Consider the following 17,587-nt stretch of genomic DNA (forward strand, 5'->3'; position numbering starts at 1 on the left):
TTTGCGAATAATCGAGAAGATAGCCAGGGTTTTCTTCACTTAATTGGGACAACATGCTGTTGAATCGGGGCAGGAGACCGCAGCACTCAAGATTACCCTAGGATTGTCTCCGACCAAACCACATGGTCCGGTCGGATTTCTGGAGGTCACAACCATAAAACAATAAAAACAATTAGCAGTTTCTGGTTTATTGGGCTTTTCTGTTAGTGCAATCTATTATAAATGGATAATTAACTCAATCTTATTGAATTTGCTATAATACCAACCTGGAATTTGGGTTTTGATGTTATTATAGTGAGATGTGTTTCCCTTCCATGAAATCTTCTCTTCATTCCTACTTTTTTTAAGTAGGAATGAAGTAACTTGTTACTCAGTTCTCACTTGTGTGTATCTTGTTAGATGCAATTTGTGCGTCCCATGTCCTTTGTTATTGATTGCTTATCTTTTTTACTGTTTTAAATTTTAACCCCCCCCCCTCCAAATGTCAGTGAACAGAAATATCAACTAGTTAGTATGTACATATTACAGTACCTATTAATTAAACTATGCAGGTAAGCATAAATTTATTTTTATATTGCTAACCTGTGGAAAATATTCTTCCCAATTTTCACGTATCCTTTAATTTTTTAATTGGTGAGGTAATTAATATATCTTTACTTTTATAGCCTGTGGATAATATTCATCCTATTTTTGCTTATTAGAATCGCTGTTTAATAGAATTAAAATTCAATTCACAAATGTGATCACAAATGACTGGCGCTTACTATATATCATATATTGAATGTACTTTACTATGGCGAGTCCATCGTAACTTGATTTGATCATACAGAGAATCAATCATAAAGCACGGGTCCACTGTATTTTTAACTATTTATGTGAACTTCGCATAATTGGGACAGCTGCTTAATTGGGCCAAAATGCACTATCCCGATGTGTCTCCAAATAAAAAGAATCCATTGTATTTTAAGAAAATGTTACATACAGTATGCAATATTGAACAATGAGTCTATTAACCTTATTTTATTTACAAACATTTATCTGATAACAAAACACTAATTTTGTTGTTTTTTGCTTTTTATAATTGTTCATTGGTATCTTCCTTACGAGATTCCAACAGTAGTCTGCTGATATATTTGGACTCCATTTTCCCTGGTATCGTTTTTCCATTTGAGAATTGTCTTTGTGAAACCTTTCACAGTGTTCATCGGAGACTGCTCCCAAGTTTTCAGGAAAAAGGTCTGAATGGAAATGTGGGAAATGAAGCTTTAACTACATGTTGCATCCCAACTGTGTATGCTAAAATTAACTCATCCACAATTTCACAGGGCAGTTTGAATCAGTTTTAAAAGGATTGGACAAATTATTAGGACAAAGGCCAAACAGTATGGATAATGTATTTTTTCTGTTGCTATAAGCTTGCTTCCCTGCATCATTTTGCCACTGTTAATACTAAAATGATTAATGAGCTTTACCAGGCAAAAAGATTCATATAAATATTGCTCCACCAAAATTCCAGTTATGTGGGCCACCGGATAATCAGGGCAGCCATTTATTTGGGACAAATCTTAAAGAACAGAACCCATATACAGTGAAACAATGTATATGGGTTCTGTTGAAACAGAACCAATCGAGAAAATAGCCATGGTTTACTTTGCTTAATTGGGACAACATGCTATTTAATTGGGGCAGGAGACCGCAGCACTCGAGATTACCCTACAATTGTCTCCGACCATACCATGTGGTTCAGTCAGATTTCTGGAGGTCACAACCATAAAGCAATAAAAACAATTAGCAGTCCCCTGTTTATTGGGCTTTTCTGTTAATGCTTCAACCATATAAAAAAATTAATTTTCAGAATCTGCTCTTCATTCCTATTTTTTAAGCTTCGTAACTTGTTACTTCATTCTCACTTGCACGTATCGTGTTACTTGATTTGTGTCTGTGTGCCATGTTCTTTGTTATTGATTGCTTATCTTTTTTACTGTTTTAAATTTTAACTCCACCCACAAATGTCAATGAACAGAAACGTCAACTAGTTAGTATGTACATATTACAGTACGTATTAATTAAGCTATGCACATAACCATAAATTTATTTTTATTTTGCTAACCTGTGGAAAATATTCTTCCGATTTTCATGTATCATTTAATTTTTTAATTGGTAACACAATATAGTGTAAATTTGTACTTAATACAGTATATTTTTACTTTTATAGCCTGTGAATAATATTCCTCCTATTTTCGCTAATTAGAATTGAACTTCAATTTCTGTATTCAAAACGTGATCACAATAACCGGTGCTTACTACATATCGTATAATGAGCGGTACTTTACTATAATGAATCCATCATAATATGATTTGATTGTACAGAAAATCAATTGTAAAGCTGTATTTTTAACTATTTACATGAAACTTCGCATAATTGGGGCAGCCGCTTAATCAGGCCAAAATGCACTAACCCCGATGTGTTCCAAATAAATGGAATCGGCTGTATATTCAACTGCTGGATGTGTACTTCTTCATTTTTTAGTGAAAAGTATTAATGAAAAAGAAGCAGCTGCTATATTAAGTGAGTTTTGGTCACAAAAATTCATTTTTGGCATATAACTAGTTATAAACCAAAGAATGCATTTTCTCTCATTCGAAAAAATATTAGCATTAAAAAAATCTTCTTATGCAACATCAATGATAGATTTCGATAATATTAATCAACAAACATCCAACTTCAAATATGAAAACTGCTTGAAAGAATACTGTAAAAGAACTTGCATGCATAAAATGAGAACCAACTTATGTGTCAGATGAAAGTATATAATCTTGCAGAATTAAAAAAGACTACCATTTTTCAAGCAGCAAAGTATTGGTAAATAATTTTAAAACTATCAGCTTGTACAGTATATAATATGCAGTTTTCTCTCGTAATTTTTTTTTAAACATCTTTCTCTTTTATAACCTGGATTCTGCTATTTTTTATTTTATTAGAAAGAAAGAGGAGGTTTTTTGTATTAAAGAAAAACTCAGATACATAAACCCTTGATTTAACGGACTAATAGGGGAGAAGGGGGGGTGTCCGTTAATGCCGAAAGTTTGTTAAATCGAATGTAACGTTGGGGGGGGGGCATGTTTTATTGTTCTTAGCATAAAAAAAAAAGCTTTAATCAAAGGCAGATATTGTTGGGATATCAGAAACATGGTGTCACACAGACATAAGCAGTGCAGAACTAGAATTTGGGGTGTACAATGTGTACAGAAAGGATAAATAGGACAGGAAGGGAGGAGGGGTTATGCTCTTATTTAAGAAACACAAAATCTAAGGAAGTGCATCCATTTGATGTGGGTGGACAATGCAATGTTGAGTCTGTTTGGTGTGACATAAGCACTGGGAAAGGAAAAATGAGAGTGGGTGTGTGTTGTAGGCCTAATGAATTCGATGAGTATAATGAGCAATTGTGCAGAGAAATAGAGTGAGCCAGTAAATTGGTGTCTTATAATGGGGGATTTTAATTTCCCGGATATTGACTGGAATTTGTGGATTGGTCACTCACACACTAGCAAGGCTTTTGTGGATTTATTGAATGATTGTTTTCTACAGCATCATGTGATTCTTCATGCATCAAGAATCTGCATATAAAGGAATCACTAGGTGGCACTGATTACAGTGTGCTGAATTGGGATTTATTCAAAGAGGTAACTATCATCAAGGGTAAAGGGAAGAGTTTTTGCTTTCTACGTAAAAGTGACTACGGTGGCCTGAGACAATATTTAAATTCTATATGGTGGAGCCAACTGATGATGTTACCAACAGAAAATTCAAAATGTGGGAAGCATTCAAAGAATTAATCTTGGAAGCTACTAGGCTTTTTGTACCAACAAAAAAATATTGTTCAAGATTTAGGTCTAAATGGATGTCAGATGAACTAATGAGGCATATGGCAGAGAAGAAAAATGCATGGGATACTTACAAATTAACACATGACACAGAAGCCTATGATAGACACAAGTTGATATGCAACCAAGTTACAAAGGAGGTTAGGCAGGCGAAGGCAGATTACGAGAAATCTTTGGCAAAGGATGCAAAGAAAAACAGCAAAGAGTTCTTTACTTATGTAAACTCTAGAAGGAAGGGGATGAATCAGATTGGTCCACTTGATGTCAGTGCTTCAACTGTTGATGATCCTGCTCAAGTAGCTAACAAACTAAATGAATATTTTGCATCGACATTCACACATGAGGAGTTATTCAGGGAGGGGAATGCCAGAGGTGTATTCAACTCTGGCAGTAAGCTAGATAATCTTGTAATAACTGAGAGTAAAGTGGAGGAGAAATTGTTGAAGATAAACACAAGAAAGGCACCACCTGGGGTGGATGGAATCTATCCAGTTATATTAAAGGAGGCGGCAAAGGAAGTAAGCAAACCCTTAGCCATAATTATGAGAGCTTCCTTGGACTCAGGGGAGGTACCCACAGACTGGAGAAGTGCAAATGTGACCCCAATTCACAAAGGAGGATCAAAGGCTGACACAAGTAATTACAGACCTGTGAGTTTAACTTCTGTTCCAGGGAAATTAATGGAGGCACTGGTTAAAGAAGCATTGCAGGATCATCTAGACAAGACTTCAGTTATAGCTTTGACACAGCATGGGTTTGTTAAGGGGAAGTCTTGTCTGATTAATTTGATTGCATACTATGATGTAGTCACAAAGAAACTGGATGCAAAGAATAACTTTGATATCTTATACAGTCCATTCTGGTTATTTTGGACACATCGGGACTAGTGCATTTTGGCCCGATTAAGCAGCTGCCCCAGTTATCCGAAGTTTCACATAAATAATTAAAAGTACAATGTACCCTCCCCCACACTTTACAATTAGTTCACTGTACAATTAAATCACATTACAACGAACTCGCCATAGTAAAGTACCGTTCACTCTTCGATGTGTAGTAAGCGCCGGTCATTGTGATCACGTTTGTGAATTGAATTTTAATTCTATTAAACAGCGATTCTAATTAGAGAAAATAGGAGGAATATTATCCACAGGCTATAAAAGTAAAGATATATTATGCACAGATTTACCCTTTATTACCTTACCAATTAAAAAATTAAATGATACGTGAAAATTGGAAGAATATGCGTGATAATCGGAATAATTAATACGAACTGTAATATGTACATACGAACTAGTTGACATTTCTGTTCACTGACATTTGTGGGTGGGGGGTTAAAATTTAAAACAGTATAAACATAACCAATCAATAACAAAACACGGCACACACACACACAAATTGCAAGTAACACGATACCCGCAAGTGAGAACGGAGTAACGAGTTACAAAGCTTTAAAAATAAGAATGAAGAGATCTGAAAATTAATTTTTTTATATGATTGAAGATTTCAAGGAAGTGTAAACACATTTCACCATAATAACCCACAGAATTCCAGCTGTCTGTATTATCGCAAATTCAGTAAGATTGAGTTTACTGTCCATTTATGATAGATTTCACTAACAGAAAAGCCCAATAAACAGGTGACTGCTAATTGTTTTTATTGTTTTATGGTTGTGACCGCCAGAATTTCAACTGAACCACTTGGTACCGTCGGAGACAAAAATCGTAGGGTAATCTCCAGTGCTGCGGTCTCCCCCCCCCCCCCGATTAAAGAGCATGCTGTCCCTATTAAGCGAAATAAACCCTGGCTATTTTCTCGATTGGTTTCTGTTTTTTTTAAGATTTGCCCCGATTAACCGGTGGCCCAAATAACCGGAATCCACTGTATTTGGATCTTAGAAAAGCCTTTGATACTGTTGCACATGACTGCTGCACAAATTGGAGCACTGTGGCATTGGAGGCAAATTGCTGCTATGGATAAAGGGATGGTTGAGTGGACAAAGACAGAGAGTGGCAATCAGTGGACACTGCTCTTTGTGGACTAATGTTATTAGTGGAGTCCCTCAGAGTTCAGTGTTGGGTCCATTGTTGTTTTCTGTATTTATAAATGATATTGATGATGGTATATCAGGCTTAACATACAAGTTTGCAGATGATGCAAAGTTTGGCAGGGTTGTTAATGACACTAATGACAGTACACTGCTGCAACAGGATCTAGAAAAGTTGAGCAGATGGGCTGAGAGGTGGCAAATGAAGTTTAACATTGACAAATGTAAAGTACTACATATGGGAAGCAGTAATCCCAGAGTAACGTATCAACTCTGTGGTACCACACTGACAATGGTAGAGAATGCCTGCACAGTGGTAGAGAATGAAAAGGACCTGTGGGTCCTTTTCATTCTCTACCACTGTGCAGGCAGATATGAAGTTTTCTGAGCAGTGCAAATGGTCTGCAAGAGTAGCTCATGGTGTCTTGTCAATGATATACAGGAATTTTTCTAGCAGGGATAAGGAGGTGATTATCCCCTTGTATAAGGCAATGGTCAGGCCACACCTTATACAGGTCTGGAAGCCTCATTTTAAGAAGGATGTAGAGCTGTGGGAACGAGTACAGAGAAGGACAACAAGATTAGTGAATGGAACAAAGGGTTGCTCTTACGAAGAAATGCTTGAGTTTTGCAAATTACAGTGTCTTGAGACTAGGCACCTGCAAGGTGATCTGATTGAGGTGTATAAAGCCTTGAATGGTTTGAGCATGCTGATGGGATTCTTCCTTTTGCTCAGAATAATCACCTGAGAGGGTATAAATTCAAATTGAGGAAGGATGGTTGTAGGTAGATGTGCGGAAGTTTGCTTTTAGCCAGCGGGTGGTTCATTGCTGGAACATACTTCCATCTGCCATTGTAGACGTTGATAACTTAAATAGATTTAAGGCAGAACTTGACAAACATTTGGAGCGAGTGGATGGGTGAGTGAAATAAGGGTGTTTTTTTTTTTTTTTTTTGGCTGATGCTATATAAGCTTGCTTTCTTGCATCATGTGCCTATACTAATGTACGGTACTTTACTGTACAATGTAAAATTATGTTGCAATTTGGCCGTTGATTTACGGATATCAGAAACAGCTTTTTTTTTTTTTTTTTTTTTTTTTATGCCATAAATTTTACAAACACGTGCTACTGAGACACCTTGTTCTAAGTTCTCAATTAGCTCTAATTTCTTTGCCACATTTAAGTTCACATGCTTTCTTTCACCTCCTCTATCACTTGATGCCATTTAAATTGTAAGGATTGCAAAATTATTTAATAAATAAAGTCACAATTCAGAATCACAGAAACACTGTATACAACCTGACCGCACGATAGGTTGAGGCAGACTGATACTGAAACAAAGCAAGTTGGTAGACTTGCAGTTTAGTATCCCGAGTCACATTTAGCTTGCAAGTCACTGCCTGCTCTTATCAGTAATCTGGGAAAACAGCTATTTGAACATGTTTTTAGAAAGAATAAAAAAAGATTTCCTGAATTTGATTATAAAAATAAAAGTAAATAATTATCAAAACAATAATGAAAATAGGTAATTATTATTCATTTTTAATTAATAATAATACAAGTTTTGTATAACCTAAAAAAAATAATATAGCCGAGATTGATATGCACGTTACTGTATTATTATTTGTCTGGTCTGTGAAATCCGTTATATCGGGATTCGTTAAATCGAGGGTTTACTGTATAATTTAGCAAAACTTACATAGTATACAAATTGCAGCTGCCTTTAATTTTTGTTAAGGTTTTTTTTTTTTTTTACCCTCTTTTTTTTCTTACTGAATGTTTAGGCACATAAGAATGCCTGGCCTTTTCTTCAGCCTGTGGATCCAAAAGAAGCCCCAGATTATTATAGAGTAATTAAGGAGCCAATGGGTAAGATTTTTAAAAAAAATTCATGTTCCTTTTTCTTTTTATCATTTGAAACATTTGAGCTCAATAACAGTTTTTCATTGTTTGTATGCAAATTAATAAAAATTGAGTGTTTGCATACAAGGGGTGATCATTTAATTTGTAGACTGGTGCAAGGTTTTATATTTGCTGTGCCAACTTTCCATAACTGCCGCTAGGGGTTATAGAAAGATAGTGTTGCCTGGTGAGTTTTTTTAGCCATGTGTCACTGACGATTGTTTTGAAGCAAGTGTCTTGTTGTACATACAGATTGAGCAGCAACATGTGATTCATTATTGTGTCAGATGGGGGTTAAATGCGCCAGAAACTGTACTGTGCATGGCTTGGTAGGCGGCCATATTCCGGCGTGACCGAACTTTCCAGTGCAAAGTGGTTTCTCTGTCAAGACCAGGCCCCATACAGCTAATAATGTGCAGGCAGTGATCACTGCCATAGGTGCTGAGGTTTTATCACATCCCACTTATTCACTGGACTTAGCCCCATGTGATTTCTTCCTGTTTCCACATCTGAAGAAAGCTCTGAAAGGTATGCACTTCCCAGTCTTTTTTTTAAAAATGGCTTGCAAAAGGCATTTAATGCATCAGTACAACGATGGCAAAAGTGTAAAGTTCAAGGGAGAGTATTTCGAGAAGGAGAAATCCACAGAAAATTCAAATGAGGACAATTAAGATATGACCTTGCACCAATCTGGGAATTATATGATCACTCCTCACACTAAACCTTTCAGCATTGTAGTGAAAAACAAATTTAATTTTTTAAAATAATTTTAATAAGTAAAAAAATGTTCAAAAATTTCCAAAATCTTTAAAAAGGTAAAGCCAAAACAAAAATTGAAAGGTGTTTTTTTTTTTTTTTTTTTAATGCTAAATTAGGGATTCCCAAACTGGTCAGTATTTATCACTGGAAGTTTGTTGGGTGTTGAAAAGGACCTATGAATGGGACAAGCTTTTAAGGTATAGTGTAAAGAATTGTTAAAATTCTAAATTCTGGAACTCTCTGCCTACCTGCACCAAAGCTGGTTTTGATAATAGGCCATCTCATCCAGGAGCGTGATATAAATATAAAGTTTTGGGTGTAACAAAAGAACTGCATCTGTAATGTAATTAAATTTGGCAGTATGTTATGATCATTATAAAGTTATCTCCCAAAGTGATCAGTGCAGAAAACAAGTGATTATCCAATTCAAGATAGAATTGGATAATCACTTGTTTTTTTGGAAATGAGAACAAGTATCAGTGATCCAAGAAGGGTTTTGCTTGCACCTCATTTATTTGTATGTGTGTGTGTATGAGGTGCAACCCAAAAGTTTTTGGACTGGCGACATGGAACATTAACCACACATAATATAATAGTGTGCTGTTATTGCTGAACTAATTCATTGTGGTGTTGTGTGACAAGTTTTGCTTTTGTGCAAGTGTTTAAGTGTTTCTTGCGATTTTTGTAGCTGAGTAAGATGGCTGAACTTAACAGCAGATTTGATAATCAACTTTTGATGCAAACTTCATTTAAGGATATTAGTTGCGCAACCAGTTGGACTGATCAAAATGTTAAAAAGTGCATTAAGTCATCCATAAAGACAGCAGCATGCAACTAACAATACTTGTGACATTCTAGCCCTCTCGTAAGTTTCATACCAGTATAGTTTAACTGAAAATTTAAACATGAGACATTGTTGCAAAATTTTCCCTCCTTTGCTGAGCAACAAACAGAAACAGAATGATTTCTGTATGCAGTGACCTGCAAGTGCAGGTTGGAAAGGGAATGAAAGTGGTTTATGGTTATGACCCAGAAACAAATCAGCAGTCCTCCCAGTGAAAAAAGTCCATATCCACGTATAAAAAAGACAAGGCAGATAAAATCAAACATCAAGAGCATGCGGATTGTTTTCTTCGACAGTGGGGGAATTGTTCATCAGGCCCAGAGAGAGATGGTGCATTCAGGATTGGCTTCTGCATCACAACAATGCACCAGTCCGCATGGCATTGTTGGTTCAGCAGTTTTTAGCCAAGAACAAAATAACAAGTCTCACACCCTCCTGTGATTTTTTTCCTGTTCCCCAAAATGAAAATCTAATTAAAAGAATGAAGGTTCAAGCTGAATCACAGAAAGTGTTGGATAGCACCACAAAATAGAAGTTTCTGAGATAAACTAATATTATTTTGCATTTGTTATAACAACCTTGAAAGACGACAAATTCTCTATAATGATCCTAAAATTTTTGCCGTTACATCTTTTTTACATTTTTTATTGCAATATTTGCGTTTCATTTATTACAATATTTTTAGGCTGACCATGAAAAATCACTTGTTGGAAATTTCTCATCATAATGGAATGAACTCTGTTCCTACAGTGGGAGAAGCAGTGGATTGATATATAAACTCTGGAGAGGACTACTTTGAAGGGAACAATAGCAGCATGGAACCTAAATCTGAATTAATTTTATTGCTCCAGTCCAGAAACCTTTGGCTTACGACTCAAGTGTAATGAGAGAGAACTGGTGTACACAGTAGAGAGCCAGTTACTCATGGTAATTGGTGAAAATTGGAGCCTGGATAATCAAAAAAAAAAAAAAAAACAGTTAATTCAATGAAATGTTTCTCACTAAATAACCATTCTTATACTACATCGGTTGTTTAAAAATTAGTTTATATAGTCTTATTGACTAAATGTACTATACAATTAGAGTTAGGTAACATTTTGGAAACCTTGCCAGAACCCATTATCAGACCATACTTGGCTATACTAAATATATACTTTATTCTGGTCTGATAATAGGGTTCTTGCAAGGTTCCTGAAAATTCTGGCAAATTTTCCATAAACTAATACTATTTTGCATTTGTTATAACAACCTTGAAAGACAACAAATTCTCTATAATGATCCTAAAATTTTTGCCGTTACATCTTTTTTACATTTTTTATTGCAATATTTGCGTTTCATTTATTACAATATTTGTAGGCTGACCATGAAAAATCACTTGTTGGAAATTTCTCATCATAATGGAATGAACTCTGAATAGAAGTATAATTCATTATACAGTATGTATAGACTATGTTTATCAATATTATAGCTCCTATGAAGTGGGTAGCTTCATATGAGCTACCCATGGGTAGTGGGAAAACAGAGAGTGGTAATGAATGGACATTGCTCATCATGAACTAATGTTATTAGTGGAGTCCCTCAGGGTTCAGTGTTGGGTCCATTGTTGTTTTCTGTATTTATAAATGATATTGATGATGGTATATCAAGCTTAATATCCAAGTTTGCAGACGATACGAAAGTTGATAGGGTTGTTAATGACACTAATGAGAGTACACTGCTGCAACAGGATCTAGAAAAGTTGAGAAGATTGGCTGAGAGGTGGCAAATGAAGTTTAACATTGACAAATGTAAAGTACTGCATATGGGAAGCAGTAATCCCAGAGTAACGTATCAACTCTGTGGTACCACACTGACAGTGGTAGAGAATGAAAAGGACCTGGGGGTAATTGTGCAGGCAGATATGAAGTTTTGTGAGTAGTGCAGACGGTCTGCAAGAGTAGCTCATGGTGTCTTGTCAGTGATATACAGGAATTTTTCTAGCAAGAATAAGATGGTGATTATCCCCTTGGCAATAGTCAGGCCACACCTTGAGTACTGTATACAGGTCTGGAGGCCTCATTTTAAGAAGGATGTAGAGCTGTAGGAACGAGTACAGAGAAGAGCAACAAGATTAGTGAATGGAACAAAGGGTTACTCTTACGAAGAAAGGCTTAAGTTTTGCAAATTACAGTGTTTGGAGACTAGGCACCTGTGAGGTGATCTGATAGAGGTGTATAAAGCCTTGAATGTTTTGAGCATGCTCAGTGCTGATGTGATTCTTCCTCTTGCTCAAAATAATCACCTGAGAGGGCATAGATTCAAATTTAGGAAAGCAGTTGTAGGATAGATGTGCGGAAATTTGCCTTTAGCCAGTGGGTAGTTGGTTGGTGGAACAGACTTCCATCCCTTGTTGTGGAAGTTGATACCTAAATAAATTTAAGGCTGAGCTGGACAGGTATTTGGAATGAATGGAGTGGTGAAATGGGAGTGTTTTTTTTTTTTTTTTTTTTTTTGACTGATGCTGAATAAGCTTGCTTTGTTGCATCATATGCCTCTACTAATGCTAATGCTTTTCTAAGACTGATATTGCTAAACAGGATTGGTATTCCCAAGAATACACTGTTCATTCCAAAAGATTGAAAAATTTTGAAAGCTTTAAGAAATCTTCTGTGCATCCAAGCAAAAAAGGCAAAGTATTTGGATCTTGAAAAGATATTCATGGAATGGCTAATGATGCATGCAAAAAACATTTACCTAGATAGAAATCTTTTAAAAACTAAGGCTGAATTTATTGCACACCAGATGAATATTGAAAATTTCAAGTCCTCTACAATTCTCCTTCCATTTTTTCCACTGAAAAAATGGAAGGAGAATTGTATAAAAAATAGAACAATCTTCAGTGATGTAATGAAAAACAGGACTTTGTTTTTAAGTTGCTACCAGATAATTTGCTAACATTTGAGGGTGAGAAATGTAGTGGTGGAAAAAAAAGCAAAAAGCAGATTACTATTCTCCTGCAGGAAACATATCTGGCACAGAGAAGCATCCTCTCTTAATCATTAGGAAAGTCCAGAAGTCCTGATACTTTAAAAGGCTTGGATATCATCAAAAATCTGCAAAGAATAAATCAGACACCTAGATTGCAAGATGTAGTAGTAATAGAGGGATGTGATGCAAGGAAGCAAGTGTTTGAGCTTATGTGGCATCAGCCAAAAAAAAAAAAAAAAATTTCACACAAACATTCCCTCTAAACATTTGTCCAGTTCCTCTTTGAATTTATTTCAGCAATTAACCACCCACTGGCTAAATGCAAATTTCCGCACATCTATTCTATAACTGTCTTTCCTCAATTTGAATTTATGCCCTCTCAGTTCTGAGCAAGCAGAAGAATCAGGGTCTCACATCTGGTGAGTATGGGTTTGGCACACCCAGGGTCCTGAGCTGTATATCATCATTCTTCTCTTTCTTGGTGATTCCCTTCTACTTCTCTCTCTCTCTCTCTCTCTCTCTCTCTCTCTCTCTCTCTCTCTCTCTCTCCAGCATTAACTTCAGGCTTCCTTCAACTATGTGACTAGTAATAATAAAAATAATAATATTCTCATCAGAATTCAGCGTACTCAACCCATTCGAGGCCTTATATCCGTCGACCGGGCTAGCCGAGTGGGTAAAGTATCTGCCCGGCAACCCAAAGGTCGCGGGTTCAATTCCCGCCTCGGGCTTGGATCAAAGTACTGCAAAAAACCTTGGGAGGTGCAATATGGCCACAGAAGCCGATGCGCCAACAACTACCAAAATCAATCAACCAACCAACCAGCCTTGTATCCACCTCAGTCAGATTACCTGACAGGTGCCTAGTCTCCAGCTGCTGCAATTTGCAGAACTTAAGCCTTTCATGGTAAGAGGACCCCTTCGTTCCCCTCACCAGTCTTGTTGCCCTTTTCTGTACACGCTCAAGCAACTCTACATCCTTCCTAAAATGAGGCCTCCAGACCTGTACGCAGTACTCAAGGTGTGACCCGACCACTGCCTTATACAAAGGGATAATCACCTCCTTTTCCCTTCTAGCAAAATTCCTGTATATTATTGACAATAACCCCATGGAATGGGGTTATTGTCAATAATGTTTGACAATATGATTGTCCAAATGTTTCACAATGATTGTCCATGACCTTCTCTGGCAACCTGTCTGCATTGCTCAGAAAACTTCATATCTGACTGCACAATCACTCCCAGGTCTTTTTCATTTTCTACTACCCTAAGTGTAGTACCACACAGTTGGTACATTCCCCTCGGGTTACTTCTACCCATATGCAGTACTTTGCATTTGTCAATGTTAAACTTCAATTGCCACTTCTCAGCCCATCTGCCCAAACATTCTAGATCCTGTTGCAGTAGCACACTGCCATTACTGTCATTAACAACCTTGCTGCTCCTTGTTGCCAAATGTGTAATGCCTATGTGCAATCACTGTTGAGTATCTGCCAAATAATATAACATCATTTCTTTAGTCACTTGATCAATGTGTAATCCAGTGCTTTAAGAAAAACTATCAAAGAGCGCTATTAAACAAAATTGCACTATGGTTTGAAAGAAAACACAATGCTAAATCAATGTACTGTATGCAATTTATTTGTTTTTATGCAAAAAAGTGATCCCAACTACTTCAGACATGCTGCATTTTTATGCCTTAAATGATCATTTAAATGAAGAAACAAAGCTTTGTGCTTCTTTCTCTATTAATCGTGAAGAATAGTCCAATAGTAGTGAAGAAATTTTTGTCGAATTTTTTTCATCTTAGAGGGAAACGGAATTTGAAGACACAAATGAAAAGAAACTCATTGCAACATTCTGGAACCTGAAATTTGTTGTGGTGAAGAGGAAACTTGATATGATTGAGCAAGAACTTTCACTGAAGGATGGCAATTATGGATTAAAACTTGCACATACCCCCCCCCCAAGCCTAGCCTAACTGAGAAAATGAATTAACAGCTGTCATGTATATCTTCATAATTTTCTTTTAAAACATACTCTGCCACTGGAAACACTGTGGTGTGACATATTGTTTAAAGTCTGAAACTAGTTCCCCTGTCTACGGTTAGGCTTTCATTTACAGGGTCATTATAAAGTCCTTGTGCAGTTTTAAATTTTCATAACTTTCGTGTAGGCGATGGTAGTTGTTGGCGCATCGGCTTCTGTGGCCATAATGCACCTCTCAAGGTTTTTTGCAGTACTCTGATCCAAGCCCGAGGCGGGATTCGAACCCGCGACCTTTGGGTTGCCAGGCAGGCACTTTACCCACCTGGCTAGCCCGGTTGGCATAACTTTCGTTCTATACATGATAAAATCAATCTGCAAAAAAATGTTAGAAATGTAATTTAGTGAAGTTTAGTATGCACTAAGGGTAATTCATTTATTTTATTGTTTAGCAAAAATTTTATTTTTTTATTTATTTATTTTTTATTATTTATTTATTTTTTTTTTTATTTGAAGAATTAGGCTTGGCCAAATGGCTTCAATAGAAGAGAAAGTAAATTGTGTGCTATGGTTGGCCAAGTTGTAATCACAGTACAAAAAAAGATTTGGAACCCATTACAGCAAAGATGAACCACACAGGAATTCCATAACGAACTGGATGATAAAAGTTTAAAGAAATAGGTTCCATCAATGATAAACTACGATCTAGAAGGCCAAGTATAAGTGGCATCTGTAGAACAATCCTTTACTACAAGTCCACGGAAATCAATAAAATTCCGGGCATCTTTGGAGTTGGGTATTCCTGACTCAACAGTGCATAAAATTCTCAGAGTGAAACTTCACATGAAACCCTGCAAAATTCAAGTCCTCCAAATGTTGCTAGAAGAGGATTACCACACACGATTGATTTAATGAAAAACTTGACAGTAATGCTTTATTTATGGACCATTTAATGTTTTCTGATGAAGTAACCTTTCACATTAGTGGTAAGGTCAACAGACATAACTGCCGTGTGTGGGGCACTGAAAAGCCACAAGAAGTTGAGGAACAGAATTCCCCTAAGGTCAATGTCTGATGTGCATTAGGAAAACACTGCAAAATTGAGCCATTCTTTTTTTGAAGGATGTGTTGTTAATAGTGAGAGTTATTTGGAAATGCTGCAGAATTACTTTTTTCCTGAACTAGCACGTTTAGGACTTTTAAATGATACAGTGTTTCATCAAGATGGTGCACCTTGTCACTTTGCTCTCAGTGTTAGGCAGTTTCTGAATGAAAAATTTCCTAACAGATGGATTGGAAAAGGTGAGCATGGTGACCTGTTGGCTGCCATGTTCACCAGATTTGAGTCCATTGGATTTTTTTCTATGAGGACATGTTAAAACTATTGTTTATTCAGCAACACCTTGCTCTTTAAATGATCTTCAGACTAGGATAACTAATGTGATTCAGGGTATTATTGAAAATCAACTGAAAACATATTTGTAGAACTTCAGAATCGTATCTCACTTTGTATATGCAAATATGTTGACGGTGGACATGTTGAGAATTAACAATCCCAAGAATAAATGTATGTAAAACTGTAATAGATTATTTCACTTACCCTTTTTTGCAGATTGATTTTATCATGTATAGAACAGAAGTTATGAAATTTTAAAACTGCACAAGGACTTTATAAGTAATAGAGTGAAGAAATATAGAAAAAGAGTAAATAAATGAAAATATTTATGGTTTAAAAAAATATATAGAATATCATAATTATACAAATAAAAACAGATGAGTATATTATTGTACATCACTTGACCATGGTGTTGTTAGCAAGAGTAAACCACCAGAATTCTCACAATCCTTCACTACGAAGACTAATTTTTCTTCTTAATTTGCTGTCAAAACAAGAGCCAACCCCTGCATCCAGTGTGGAAACATCTGTTTACTCCAGGTTGGGAGAACTTGTATGCCGTTTATCCATCAATAAATCAACCTGCTGGCATATGTCTTTACTCATTACTTGACAATTGGCAGCTAGATCTTTCTAAAATAGCCACCACTAGTTCCACTGCTCCTCCTAACTGCCAAGCACAAATCACAGTCCAGCATATCATAGTTGACTGCCCTCAACTATGATATGCTGGACTAGTAGGGCAAACCATGCAGACCAAATCACACCTACTTTGCAACAAATATTACACAACAGCTGACATTAATGCAGTTTTCACTTTCCTAAAAAGGATAAAATGCATCTATGATAGAATATAATGCCTAAATTCCATATAATACGTATATCTCACATTTAATAATACCTGAAATGTGATACCATGTTTGGTGCATAATGGCCTTTAGCTGCCGTTGCACCCTAAAAACAACAGCAAGAACAACAACAACCACCAGAATTTCATGAAAAGACGACATATAGAGTCTCTTTCTAATGCAAAATGCATGCTATGAAATAAAAATTTAAAAAAGAATTTAATAAAATAAACAAAATTGAAATTTATGAGATTACAGCCAAAAAGTAATAAATATTTGTGGGGGGGGGACACACATAATGCAGGCATGTGGCTCACAGTTGACTGAACAGACAATTCAAAGGAAAATATACAAACAGAATAGTAAAAGAACTAAAATAAGAGACTAAGCCAAAAACTAAAACCAAACAGGGAATCATAATGAAAATATCTAGAACATTAATGACTAAGACAGTAGAGGCCTCAAGCAGTACAAAAAAAAAAAAAAAGAGAGAGATTGAAATCAAAATAAAAGATTAAATTCATGATAAATAAATAAACCCAGAAGAAAAAAAGAAGTAAATAGCATGCAAAGTAGTAAGAAAAGGGTTCTAAAACTTATGAAGGAGAAAAAAGGTAGTACAGGAAGAATATAGTTTCTTGCTACACATCCGTAAAACTCTAATAGCTTGCAAAAAATAAAAAGAATACAAGAAAGTAAAAATTAAGGAAATATAAAAAAAAAAAATGGGTTGGTTGGTTGGTTCGTATATGTAAACACATTGTGAACCATATAATTTTCTCTGGCTTAAAATCTCTCTACCTCATTCTGTCAAATTCATCTGTTGTTTTTACCATTCGCCCAATTCCACTAATCACTTGGAACTCTTTGACTTCCTCTCTTTGCAACTGACTTTCTCCAGTTCAACTTTCCTAAAAGCGAGGTAATTATCCTTGGGGATTTTAATGTTCA

At 36.0% G+C, this 17,587-nt stretch overlaps 1 protein-coding gene across 1 annotated transcript in view; it reads left to right on the forward strand.

Moving 5' to 3' along the window:
• E(bx) (nucleosome-remodeling factor subunit NURF301 E(bx)) overlaps positions 1–17,587 on the forward strand; it is a 693,176-nt gene that overhangs the window by 666,792 nt on the left and 8,797 nt on the right. The window contains exon 25 of the mRNA XM_090382976.1: positions 7,719–7,803. Within this exon, the coding sequence (XP_090239102.1) occupies positions 7,719–7,803 (85 nt within the window). The remainder of the gene's footprint in view (positions 1–7,718; positions 7,804–17,587) is intronic.

This window comes from Mastigoproctus giganteus, chromosome 10 (assembly GCF_048544385.1).
Source record: "Mastigoproctus giganteus isolate SK-2022 chromosome 10, ASM4854438v1, whole genome shotgun sequence".
NCBI lineage: Eukaryota > Metazoa > Arthropoda > Arachnida > Uropygi > Thelyphonidae > Mastigoproctus > Mastigoproctus giganteus.